At 33.1% G+C, this 13,078-nt stretch overlaps 1 protein-coding gene across 1 annotated transcript; it reads left to right on the forward strand.

The window, feature by feature from the left end:
- Window positions 1-2,784: 2,784 nt before the first annotated feature.
- LOC132168647 (putative LRR receptor-like serine/threonine-protein kinase RFK1) lies at window positions 2,785-13,078 on the forward strand. The gene is made up of 18 exons (XM_088517210.1): window positions 2,785-2,871; window positions 3,707-3,833; window positions 3,958-4,009; window positions 4,147-4,195; window positions 4,284-4,377; window positions 7,053-7,219; window positions 7,373-7,636; window positions 7,777-7,845; window positions 8,302-8,373; window positions 8,482-8,553; window positions 8,662-8,733; window positions 8,859-8,930; window positions 9,039-9,110; window positions 9,190-9,261; window positions 10,522-10,590; window positions 10,885-10,950; window positions 12,074-12,117; window positions 12,597-13,078. Exons 7-18 carry the CDS (start codon window positions 7,593-7,595, stop codon window positions 12,818-12,820), a joined length of 948 nt encoding a protein of 315 aa, XP_088373336.1. The 5' UTR covers window positions 2,785-2,871; window positions 3,707-3,833; window positions 3,958-4,009; window positions 4,147-4,195; window positions 4,284-4,377; window positions 7,053-7,219; window positions 7,373-7,592; the 3' UTR covers window positions 12,821-13,078.

The following is a 13,078-nucleotide window of genomic DNA, read 5'->3' on the forward strand; positions in this document are numbered from 1 at the left end:
GAAAAATGATTTTTAGAAATATATTTTTCGGTGTTTGATGCGTATAGCAAAATATTTCTCGGAGTTTGGCATTGAAATTTCTTTAATAGTTGAGATGTGGAGATATTGAGTGGCTATAGCGTATTTTTTGCAAAGTTTGTTTTCTTTCTTTCTTGTAAGTGGAATGATGCAAAGTTAATTCGATTCAAATATAGAATTTATAATGTAATGCATTTTCATTAATCAATTAATTTAATTATAAAATTACCATGAAACAAATATTTTCAAAGAAATCAAATAATCAATTCTACTTTGTTATACCAACAATGGTAATTGTAAGCTATTAAATCTAAATTCTAAACCACAAAAATCACACTATTGAGTTTTGGTTTGAATTGTACACTGGGCACAGCACAATTGGTTACGTGCCAATGTGTCGGGTCACCAATTGCAATTAATTAATTACTTATTATTTTTTTTCTTATTTAAAAAATAAGGTAAAGTTCTCTTTAACCTCCTCAAACTACTACCCCAATGACAATCTCTTTCCAAACTATTAAACAAGCCCTAAGTACGACTAGTTACCCCCAAACTACCAAAACAATAACAATGTACCCTATGCTAGTAAAATGACAACATTACCTCTATAAAAATTTTAATAAGACAAAAATACCCCTAATAAATTTGAAAAAAATTAATTTTTTTAACGAAAAATTTTAATTTAAAAAAATTTGAAAAAAGTAAAAAAATCAAATATATTTAAAATTAAAAAATTGAAGAAAAAAAAAAGAACCACCCATGGGGGCGGCAAGGTGTCTTGGGTGGCCAAGCCACCTCTAGAGGGTGAATCGGCCACCACTGATTCTAATGGGGTGGCCGAGCCACCCCCTCAGAGTTGAGAAGTTGAAGAAACTGTGAATATTAGTGCTCAACTTTCTTTGAACTCATAAATCTTTGAGGATTTGAGTATAAGAATGATTCGCTCTAAATCCCTGCAATCCCACAATTCCGAGAAGTCTAGAAGTCGTCGTAATTCTCAAAGAAGACAAAGTGCAGAGAGAAAGAAGAAGAAGTAAGAAATGTCGGTGCAACAATTCCTGGAAAAGCACATGCTCTCTCGGAAAATCGAAGACGGCGTTAATGCCGCCATTAGAGCCAAGTCCCCCGATCCCGTCCCCTTCATCGTAACTCTCCTTATCTCTCTTCGCCTCCGTTTTGTTTTCGAGAAAATGAATACCAAAGTCACACTCGGTCACCCCCTAATAGTTTCTGGGGGTGACTCGGCCAACCCCAAGCTGTTTTCGGTGGTGGCCGGCCACCCCCAAAAAGTTTTAGGTGGTGACCAAAAATGCTCGGCGGTGGCCACACCATGCCAAGTTACCCAGGGGTGGTCCGGCCACCATCCAGGAGTGGTCCGGCATTCCTTTTTAATTTTATTTTTATTGTTTATTTATTTATTTTTTAGTGTTTTTATTTTGGCTAATTGTATGATAAGTCCCTCAGTCAATTCTCCCAAAATTTTTAAATCCTAAGTTTTTATTTTTATTTTTATTTTTTTTATTTTTTTAATTTTGAAAAAAGCTTTTTACTTTCTGAGTCAATTGAAAATGAAAGTAAAATCCTTACGTTAAAATTTTTTAACAGCCGTTAAGTCAAAACGCACCGTTTCACCTAATTAAAATATGGAAAAATTACAGTTTATCCCTTAAAGTTGACAGCGTTTTTCAATTTGAACACCAAAGTTTTAATTTTTGCAATCCACTCCCCGAAGTTCTAAATTTTTACAATTTGACCAATTGTATCAAAAACTTCCCATATTACCCATAATTTTTTTTTATCTATTTTTTACTTTCTATAAAAAAAAAAAAAAAAATTGGTTCTAGCCATTTTGCACTCCCAAATTTGTTTTTTTTTTTTTTTTTTTTTTTTTTTTGTTTTTTAAATAAAAAATAAAAATGAGGGGCAATATGAGAATTTTGAGATAATAGTGGTTGAATTGAAAAAAATTAGAACTTTGTGCATGGTGGATTGCAAAAATTGAAATTTTGGTGTTCGAATTGAAAAACGCTGTCAACTTTAGAAAGGTGAAATGTAATTTTCCCTTAAAATAATAATTTTTTTTTTTAATTTCATTTTAAAATTTAAATATAAAAATATAAAATATAAAAAAAGGATAGGGGTGGCCGGCCACCCCGTATAGGCCACCCCTGTCTTTTTTTATTTTTTATTTTTAGATTTAAATTTTAAAATTAAATTAAAAAAAATTAATATTTTAATGAGGTGAAACAATGCGTTTTGACTTAGATTAACGTCTATTAAAAGAATTTTGACGGCAGAGATTTTATTGTCATTTTGATTGACTCAAAAAGTAAAAAGTCCAAAAAAAAAACCTAGAGACTTAAAAATTTTGGAGGATTAACTTAAGGACTTATTATACAATTACCCTTTTATTTTTTTATAAATTTTTGTATTTTCTGTTTTTATTTTAATAAGAGTAATTTTGTCATTTTATTAGCATTGAAGGGTACATTGTTATTGTTTTGGTAGTTTGCGAGTAAATTGTCACAATTGATATTTTGAGAAGAAAAATGTCATTAGAGTAGTAGTTTGAGGAAATTACGAGGATTTACTGTTAAAAATAATATCACAATATAGTGATATCACATTAATTAATTAATATTATTTTTTTTCATGTTGCATGTCACCCCATTGGTGACGTGCCACTTGTCAACACGTCACTAATGAGCATTGGGAATCCGGCCTTCCCTCTCAAATCTCAAATTCATTTTCTTCTTCAAACTCGATCGGAGATTTCTAGCGCAGGTTGAAAACAACAAGAAAAAGTAAAGGTAAAGGAAAAGGATGCTGCGCAGCATCCTCTGCCTCTACCTGGTAACTTTTCTCTCACATTTTCTTTCTTTCACTTTTTTTCTTCTTCTTGATATATGATTAGAATTAGGTTCTGTGTCTTTCTTGCTTGCGTTCTTGAATTCAATAAATCTGGACGAAGGATCTGTTAGAGCGTTATTTTCATTTTTCGAATGTAATCATCAAGTCTGTCTTAGAGAGCTTTGATCTGGAAATCCGCGAGTTTTTCCCAGATGGCTTTTTGCGAAAAGCTTTGAAATTTAATGTGGTTCTTGGCAAGAATGAGAGAAAGAAGGTAGTGGACACTTGTGGGCTTGAGCGTGTTGCTATGAGAGATGATAGATTGACTTATATAATATCATTGCTCGTCCTAGAAAACCCCACTAGAATGTAAAACATCCGAAAGTAAATTTTATGAGAAAACAAAATCGGGTCTTGAAAGTTAAAGCTGCAGTCTTTGTTGGAGATTGGAACTTGGGCACTTGGACTTGTGTTTCAGAGATTTTTTAGGGTCTGCTTGGGGTGTTTAGGTTGGAATTTTATCCGACACCTGGGTTTTCACTTAATTTTGTAATGGTATCACCTCCTCTGTCAATAATCTTATGATACTCTTATCTCAGATATATAAACACACTTTAATGTTGGTATATTGTTGCTCTTTTTGTATCTTGTCATCGTAGGAAGCAGTAGTTCTTGAATTCTAGATGGCTGGCATACTTGACAGTTGTTGCTTATGAAAAACCCATTTTGTATGTCTCTGCCTGTCGAGCAATGGTTCCCAGTTCCCACACTGAGCATGTTTTCTGTTTTTGGTTTGACAGTACGGCTTACTTATCTATCCCTGTGAACTCTTTTCTAGGATGTACTCTGAAGCCATCGAACCAATTTGTTGGGAATGCAGCTCCCTCCAACTTGTTGTTTAGTACCAATCGTGTAGGGAAATTGCAACTTTGTACATCCAGAAGGCCGTTCATAGTTCAAGCTGGGTATATCAAAATTACTTTAACATAGAATCTTAAGCTTTTTATTTTCTTGGTGCCTTTGAAAACAAATAAATAAGCTGAATTGAGGAGAACTTTTATTTTCTTCTTTACTTTTTTTGTTTCTTAGTGAAAGGAAATCTGTAACTGTTAAGAAGGGAGATAATCTGACCACTGCAGAGGTATTACTACTTTAGTCCCTTTCACCATAATTTGTAATTTTTATGTTTCTAGTTTGTGGCAAAGCCTAGATAATTTGGATGGTGCCAAAGCTTTATGGGTATTGAGTTTTAAATTTATCTTCATTACTCCTATGAAGGGTGGTTTGAATAATATGGAGAAGAGCAAAGGCAAAGTTGTTAGTACTGGTAAGCTTAACTAGACTAACTTTGTCATCAGAACTTGAGTTATGCTCTGAGATCGGCCTTTTAACAGTTTTAGAGTGGCCTTTTTCAGCAAGTAAAATTGTGGGAAGAAAAGCATTGGATGATGTGAGCAATGTCCAGGGCAAATCTTCAAGGAAAGTAGTGCATGATGGTCCCAAGCTAATGTGAGTGTCTTTTCATTTTGACAACATTACCTTCTTTACTTTTCCTTGCAGTAGAAAGGAGTCTGGAAAAACATTACTGTTTTTTTTTTTTTTGTGTGTGTGTGTACATCAGTGCATGGTGAGTAATTATAGATGATGCAAATTCCTTTCTCTTAGTATAAATTTTGATGGATAAATGATAATAGAATTACCAAAAAGTTCACAACACAAGGCCTATTATAGGCTACCCTACACTGATGAAACCGAAAGTGGTTTGAGGGTGAATTCAGAGTGGCAGAACCACCTACTTAAGCATTTGGGGTGGTTGGTCAAACCCTCTAGTACCTACGGGAGGTAATTGACTACCTTTAAGGGCCTTTCGGGGTTTAGGGCACCATGATGCCAGTTATCGCATAGCTAAATCACTTTCAAGGTAGTAAAAATGGTTCGGCCACTCCCAAAGGATAATTATAGTGGTGGTTGACCATCTTTAAAGTTATGAGATGGTTTGACTACCCTATAACAATTAATGGTGATAGTTTGACCACCTCAAGCTATGTGATGGTTATGGGATTATCGGTGATACTTCATGGTTATGGGAGTGGTTTGCCATCCCTAGAATTGGTTAGAAGGGATGACTGAATCACACCCAATGAGTCAATAACCTTTGGAGTGGTTCAATGGACGGTTCTTATAACGGTTTTCAAGGGTTGTCAAACCATCCCAAAGGCCTTAGAACTAGCTTTCAATTTGTAATTTCATGATAATTCTGGCAAAAAAATTGTCAGAATTCATACATAAGAATCATTTGTCACTTAGGAATATCACAAGAGTTTATAAGCTTATTTTGAAAATAAAAATTTATTTATTACATAACCAAAATCACAAGGACAATTTAACAATTTTTCATTTAAAAAAAAAAAAAAAAAAATTTATGACAAGGAAAAACAGCAATGCTGACTGCTAATGCATGGGGTACCTTACAAAGACGCCATCCCGCCTACCTCCTACAGTTACCTTGTTTAAACAATATTATCCTGTTTCAACAATCTTGTCTCGTTTTGGACACAAAAGCCTATTCTTTTGTAATAAAATAACCCAAATTAAATTTTCACATGGCCATCACTAGATTACATTTTTTAAGATTAATTTGGATTCTAAAGTCTAAAACTTTTACTGTTACATATTGTTTTTTTTTTTTTTTTAAGCTTTTATAAATCATTTCATAGTTGTAACAATAATGTTGAATACAATAAGTAAATATATACTTCTTTTTCCTTAAAGAATACACCCTTATTACAAGTTAATTGAATGGAAAATAATTTAATAATCCAATAATATCAATTTATAGCAAGAAATATATAGACTGTACACAGCCGCCATCATTATTATAGACAAAGACAGGGGAAAGTCCAAACCCAGAGCATTCCAACGTTCAAAGAATCCACAACATTGTATTAAGGTTCCTTCAGAAGCATCAGTAGTAGTTTTGTCAAGTTGTTGACCATGGTGGCAAAGAATCTCTTAGTGTTTATGGTTTTTGCATTGAGTTGCTTCGGGTTGCTGGGATTTGCAAAGGCAGTGGTAGCCCAAGAAGAAGGTACGAGCTTGCTCTTCACAGGGAAAAGAAATGGAAAGTTTGAATCTTGGGAAGTTAGTCAAACTGGGTGTCACCCATTAACTGTTTGGACTAGTTGTGCTTAGCAACTTATCATTTTTCATAGTAAGATATGAAAGTAATGTGTATTGATCTTTTTTGTTTTTTTTTCATTGAGTAATTTAGGGGTTTCCCCATTGAAATTTATGATTATGGTGCTTCACTGGTGCATGTTTCGCTTGTACTCTGTATTTAGATGGGCTAAGTTCTAATCAGTGTGATTCTCACATGCTTATTGGTCTAAATTCACATAATTCTAGCAGAAATGATTTTTTTTTTTTTTGTTTCCTTGTTTTAATGCATTTATCGAATTGTCGAATGTCATATTAAGTTGTTAGTTTCATATTTTCCTCCACAAATGTGGAAGTGAATTGGAGAATTAAATCGATTTCTTCATGAAACTTTTCTGATTTTGACATATGCTCATATTTGGTATTCCAATCAATCTCCATGATCTAGTGTCTAGTTGATCATGAGCCAATATGTCACTGCAAGGAGAACAAGGAAAAGGAAAGAAAATAAAGTTATTTTTGGAAAGAAAAATGCTAGATTTACAAAAATCTTTTACAACATGATGTGGCACAATAAGATGGGGTTTCTCAAAAGTTGATTTTATCTCATTTCCAATCATGTTGTAAAAGTTTTTTTAAAAAATTTGTTTGTAAGCCTAGCATTCCTCGAAAAATAAACATAAGCGAAGAATTGTAGTAATGCAGTGGATGTTCCTCGAATTATTATTATTATTTTTTTCCTCAAGGTCACATGATTCAGAATGACAAAAATGTTCCAAAGTTTCTTGGTTATTTAGAACTGCTGGACACAGTTGAGCTTATAGAGTTTTGAATCTGAATTTAGGCACTAAAAATGATATTGCTCAAGCGCTGATAACTGTTTTCCTTGGTTCTTTGTAATATAAATTTGTGACTTAACGTAGCCAAAACTAGGTGCAATGAAGTTGGACTTCCAGTTTTTTTTTTTTTCATAAGCACAGTTATACAATGCTGATTTGACATGTGATGTTTATGCGGATGTTGTATAGTTGATGCAATCCAACAAATAGCTACTACCATGGGCTCAACGTATTCGAAGTTTAATGGTAATTCTTGCCAAATTGAAATTGTTGGGATGACACCAGATCCACCAAGGAATTCTTAAAGCAGCATTGATTGTGATTGCAACCTTAAGAACAGCGCCGTCTGTCATGTCGTAAGGATGTACAGTTTCGTCATTTTGTTTCTAATTATTTTTATGTCAAATCTTCGATCTTATGCATTTATTTATTTATTAATTAATTGAAGTTAACTCATTTAAGCCTTCATCTACTAATCTATATATGTTTACTGTTATTTTGTTTTTCAGGTTAGTGAAAAAGTTTGTTGACTATACATTGTAAATGAAGGCCACCAAACATTTTTTTTTCTTTCAAAAGCTGCTTTTTTAACATCCATGACATATGTAATATATTGTAAAATGCTAACAGCACGTCATGATTGATCTACTTCTCATGATAGTCGTTGCGTATGCTCACAATTTTTAACTCATTTATTATAGAGTGCTCAAGGGCTATAGTCTTCTTGGCATGCTTCCACCTCAACTGGTGAAGCTTCCTTACCTTCGAGAAATGTAAGATCATTTTGAAATGCTTCAGTTACACATTTGATGTTAATATTTTACAACACTAATGTCTAACACAATTCACTTGAATTTAGTAAAGATGATTTTTTCAGCGTTTTCAATTTACACTGGTTGTCCTCTCATTGTAGTGATTTTGCCCTCAACTATGTCAATGGGACAATAGCTCTGGAATGGGCTTCAATGCAATTAACCTCTATGTGAGCTCTTCTGTTTTATATTGATGAAGTTTTGATTTTTCTGTTTTATCTTAAATTAACGGGCAAGTAATGTGCAGCTCTGTTCTTGTGAATCCCTTATCATGGGAGATTCCAAAGGAATTGGGAAATATTACCAGTCACATACCTGTACGTTTTGAACTTTGGTTTGAAGTCTTTATGAGTGCTTGAGTTGTGAAATAAAGTAGAAAGACTCTGGTTTTCTTGTTAAGTGTATTGCTATGACCTGAAACTTCTGAAACTTTTCATGTTTTTCAACTGTTATATGGTTGTTTTGATACCCCTGCACTCCATAGTGATTTCTTGGATGGTTTAATTATGAGTTTCTATTATTCTCTTTTAGTAATCTCAATATATCTTTTCTGGTTTTGTGTTTACCTTCTTTTTGTTTTTTTTTTGTCTTTTTTTTTTTTGTTTTTTTTGTTTTTTTTTTAACAGATGCCTTGAAGCAAACCAATTCTCTGGCATTGTTCCTCCTGAGCTTGGAAATTTGACCAATTTAAAGACTTTGTAAGACATCTCATCTCTTCATTTTGGTAGTTTATAATTAATTCTTTTCCTTGGCAACACATTTTTGAAGGATTTTGTTGGTTAATTGCTTCAATGTTGTGATTGCAGGATGCTATCCTCCAATAATTTGACAGGAAGCTTGCCAATGAGTTTTGCCATGCTGGGAAATCTAACAGATTTGTGAGAGTTTATTATATCTGCTTCTGTTGACATAATTTACCCCTCCTTTAAAGCATAAATATATATAGAAAGTTTTGCTGATGATCATCAATTTATTGCACAATGCAGTAGGATAAATGATAACAACTTCAGAGGAACAACACCCGATTTCATACAGAACTGGAAGCAACTGACAAGATTGTAAGATCCTTGTGTTTTTCTTCTTCAAGAGATCTCAAGTGCTTTTTGAGTCTTGATAGCAGATAAGTCTTTATTTTACTTATATTTTCTAAAAGCTTTTCTCATTAAAATTTGAATTCTTGAAGAGAAATGCATGCAAGTGGACTGGAGGGACCCATCCCACCAAATATATCACTTCTGAGTAATTTGCTTCAGTTGTGAGTAAAAAACCTTCTTACATCCATCCATTTGCTTGAGAGGATGCTACTTGTATCTTTTGGTATATTCAATCAACAGTTTTGGCTCGTGCGGCTTGTTCTAAACAGGAGGATTAGTGATATAGATGGGCCAAATCAGGATTTTCTTATGCTGAAAAACGTGTCTGGCCTAGTAAGATTGTATGTTTAGTGCTTATTTTGTCAAATATATATATTCGATTTGATGCTTTATGTGATACAGTTCTGTTATGTATTTTAGGGTTTTGAGAAGCTGTAAAATTTCTGGGGAGATCCCTTCATACATCTGGACAATGAAGAATCTGGAAATGTTGTAAGTAAAGCATGTGACATATTGGAGTATGCTGTTTATTAGCTTGAATTAAGCAATCATATATATCTGTGTAAGTGTGTGTATCGATATTTGCCTTCAGAATGCCTTTGATTTGGATGGTATTTGAAGCTCCAAAGAACATGCCTTTGTTGCAATGAACAACAAAGAAAAAGCTAAGTCATCTACCATTATAAGTGAAGAAAAAGCTAGCTTTTCTTCTCTTATAATGGTAGATTACTTTGATTTTATTTTCATTTATAAAATGTTATCCTTGCTCGTATGTAAAGTGTTGTTAACTCCACAATATGTTGCATCCATTCAACGATAAATCTTGGGCAGATGCATGAAAGTCGAGCAAAATTTATTTTACATTACTTGATAGGAGAAGTTCTTAGGATTGATAGAATTCTAAGGGCCTATTTGGTTGTGTTTTCAAAGAGTACTTTTACCAAATTGATTTCAAAGAACAAAAGAAAACTGCCAACAAGATGTTTCCAATTGAGTTATTTTTCCTAAACTGAAAATAGAAAGCAGTTTCAAGAAACTTTATTTTGTTTCCAGAGAATTGATTTCAAAAGCAACAAAAGAAAATAAAGATAAATCAACATTACAATTTAGTGTGAAAGAGCTCAAATAAAAGTAAAGGTGTAGAAAATAGTTTTAATGATGATGTTGAAATAAGTTCTAGACCTATTACAAAGATTGGTGTAATAAGAAACAATCTGGCTTCACAAACTATGAATATTGCACTCTTATTAAGAAACCAAATTACAGAAACTGAAGACATCATTGAGAACACATTTAATTTGTAGACACTTACACACATACTTATTATGATTACACAACATATAGATGTGCACTTGTGTGCACACCTGTAAGTTTTTGGTACAAAAAATTGGCCAACCTGTAAAATTGAAACAACAGAGACCTATAAGATGCAAGCAAGTTGTGACACATTTTAATTTAGTGGTTAACATAAATATGTGCCAATTTTTTTGCTGCTACTATTTTTCAATTATTTTCTTATAATTGTTGTCTGGTTTTCTCCTATCTGGATGGGTAACAGATTACCCTAAAACATAGCCTATTCATAGAAGCAATGTTTGCTTTCATGAATGAAATAGCTTCTAGTAATACTAAGTTAATGATGCCTTCACAAACTATAAAATTTTGAACACCCTTTCTTCTTCCTAACAATCCAGGTTCTAAATTGTTCCAGGGATGGATATTGATTATCTTGTCTCTTTGTGATTGCTGTAGGGATGTCAGTTTCAATAACTTGGTTGGGGAGATTCCCACCAGTATGAACTTAGAGCGCCTGAAGTTCCTGTATATATTGAAATGGAGGCCGTAATTCATTATATATTATAACTTTCATCAGTAACATACTTTAATATTATCATTTCCAAGTCTGGAGGACTTGACTTATTTAGACACAAACACCTGAATGCATAACTGCACACGTGCACCCCAGTTTTTTATAATCAAACTAGCTATCTGGTGCAGAATCATGTCATGTATATCTTACCAAATGCACCATAGATTTCTGACAGGATTTGTTCAATTGCTTTTTAATTCTAGTATTTTTAGTGCCTACTAAACATTTGATGTTGCTTCTGTTAGCTTTTTAACTGGCAACATGCTAAGTGGAAATGTACCGGATTCAATCTTGAAGGAAGGAAGTAATATGTATGTTTCTTATCTGGGATGCTCTCTGTGTAGTTTCATCTCTTTGATATATTTGCAATTCACCTTTTTCTTATTGCGCTTGTGGTGTATCCAATATTTTTCTCCATGTTAAACGTTAACTTTGAAATACAGGGAAATAACAATTTGATGGCCATTGGCACTAACCATATATAAGGGAGGAGTTTGCTGATCTCCTTTTGAATTGCCAAAATATGCAATTTTTGCTTATCTTATTAAGCTCATAAATGCACTATTTCTATTTGGTAGTTCTTTTCTAATCTATGTTTTTGAATTAAAATAGGATTTTCCTAAATGTTTTTATATTTAGTATTTAATATAATTGGATTGTTTTGCTTGTTGAATTGAGAGACACTACATGCACTAGACTAATATTTCCATAATATTTTCAGAAGGCAAGAAACAAATTTAATATCCAGTTTAGCTGTCCCGTTATTGCCCATCCTGCCTCAAGGCAGGAGGGAACAACTTCAGTATCAAACCTCACAGCTAACAGTATTAGGGGTTTTCAGCATATACTCGAATCTCTCTATGTTCAGATCTTAGCCAAATTCTCCTACTATCATTGTCTAAGTTGCTTCTATTTTCTGGATGTTAACAGATTACTATATTAGCGATAGATATTAGTCATTTTAACGAAAATGACATTCCATTATAAAACATGCTTTTCAAATGATTTTGAATGTTACTTTTAAATTCAGATCAGCTTCTTTGTTTTTTTATTTTATTTTATTTTCCAATGCATGGATGCAGTGATCTTTCTTACAATAACTTTACATGGCATGGTCTTGAGCAACCAGCTTGTCAAGAAAACCTGTCAGTCTACTTGTATACTAATTGTTTATGTATGTTTTCCAGTTTCATATGGCTTTAAAATTTACGTTTCTTGCACCTTCTGTTGTTAATTAGGAATTTAAACCTTAATTTGTTTCAAAGCTCTTCAATGGAGGATAACTTGTAAGATACCCATTCGTTTCATTCATTTGTTAGCTGGTTTCTTTAGTCCTGTTATAAGTTTTCAAGCTACTACAAAATGAGAACAAAGTTTAATATGAAGGGTGTGCATTTTCTACTAACATATTCTTTTGTTACTCATTCTCTGCAGAAGGCAACGTCCTCATTGCTTGAAGAATTTCGATTGTCCTCGATGTAAGGATACATTTCTGGAGTTCCAACATTATTGAATGCTATGAAATTAATGTGGAGTTTCTCCAAATTTATTTTGGAACTTTTCAATTATCTATTAAAAAACAAAAAATTTGATTGTGTACAAATATATGTTGATATCTGCTTCTCTTGTATACCTCTCGGCTCTAGCGCTGCACTATCTCTAGCTTGCATTTCTCCTAATCAGATTTGTGTTTACATGAGAATATTGTGATTCATTTTCGAAAAGTTTGTTCTTGTAGTAAATGATAGTTGTTATGATAGCTTAAAAGAGTTTAACAATAGACTGTAAATGTGTATAGGTATATATTGATATACCATTACACCAAATATTAAAAAAAAAAAAATAGAAAAAATAAAAAAAATTGAGCTGTATAAAATGATGAGCTCAGTACTTTGTTTTGTGGTTACCATATATCTTTCTTTCTCATAGATTCTCTTTCTATATTGTTTCCTGGCAGATTCGAATTGTTTGCATGTTAATTCTGGTGGAAATGATCTAGTCTTCGAGGAAGATAAAGCAGCTGTTATGTATGAAGGAGATGCAGAAGTTGAAGGTGGCACTGCAGAATTCTTTATCAGTGATGATAGTTACTGGGAATCTAGCAGTACTGGAGACTTCATGGATGATAACGATTTCCAAAATACACGTTACACTATCTCTCGCATCATCAAATGTCACTGAATTGTATGCGACAGCACGTGTATCTCTTATATCGCTTACTTATTTCCATTATTGCTTGGAGAATGGAAACTACCCTGTAAATCTCCACTTTGCAGAGATAATGTTTACAAATAACGAAACATATAGCAGTCTTGGGAAGCGTGTGTTTGATATCTATGTTCAGGTAATAAGCCACAGTGATGGTAAATATGTATCTTTGACGTTGCAGATTAGGTTTAATCAAACCTCTTTGCCACAGGAAATACTAGTGTGGAAGGA

The sequence above is a fragment of the Corylus avellana genome, chromosome 1 (genome assembly GCF_965113065.1).
Source record: "Corylus avellana chromosome 1, dhCorAvel1.hap1.2, whole genome shotgun sequence".
Classification (NCBI taxonomy): Eukaryota; Viridiplantae; Streptophyta; class Magnoliopsida; order Fagales; family Betulaceae; genus Corylus; species Corylus avellana.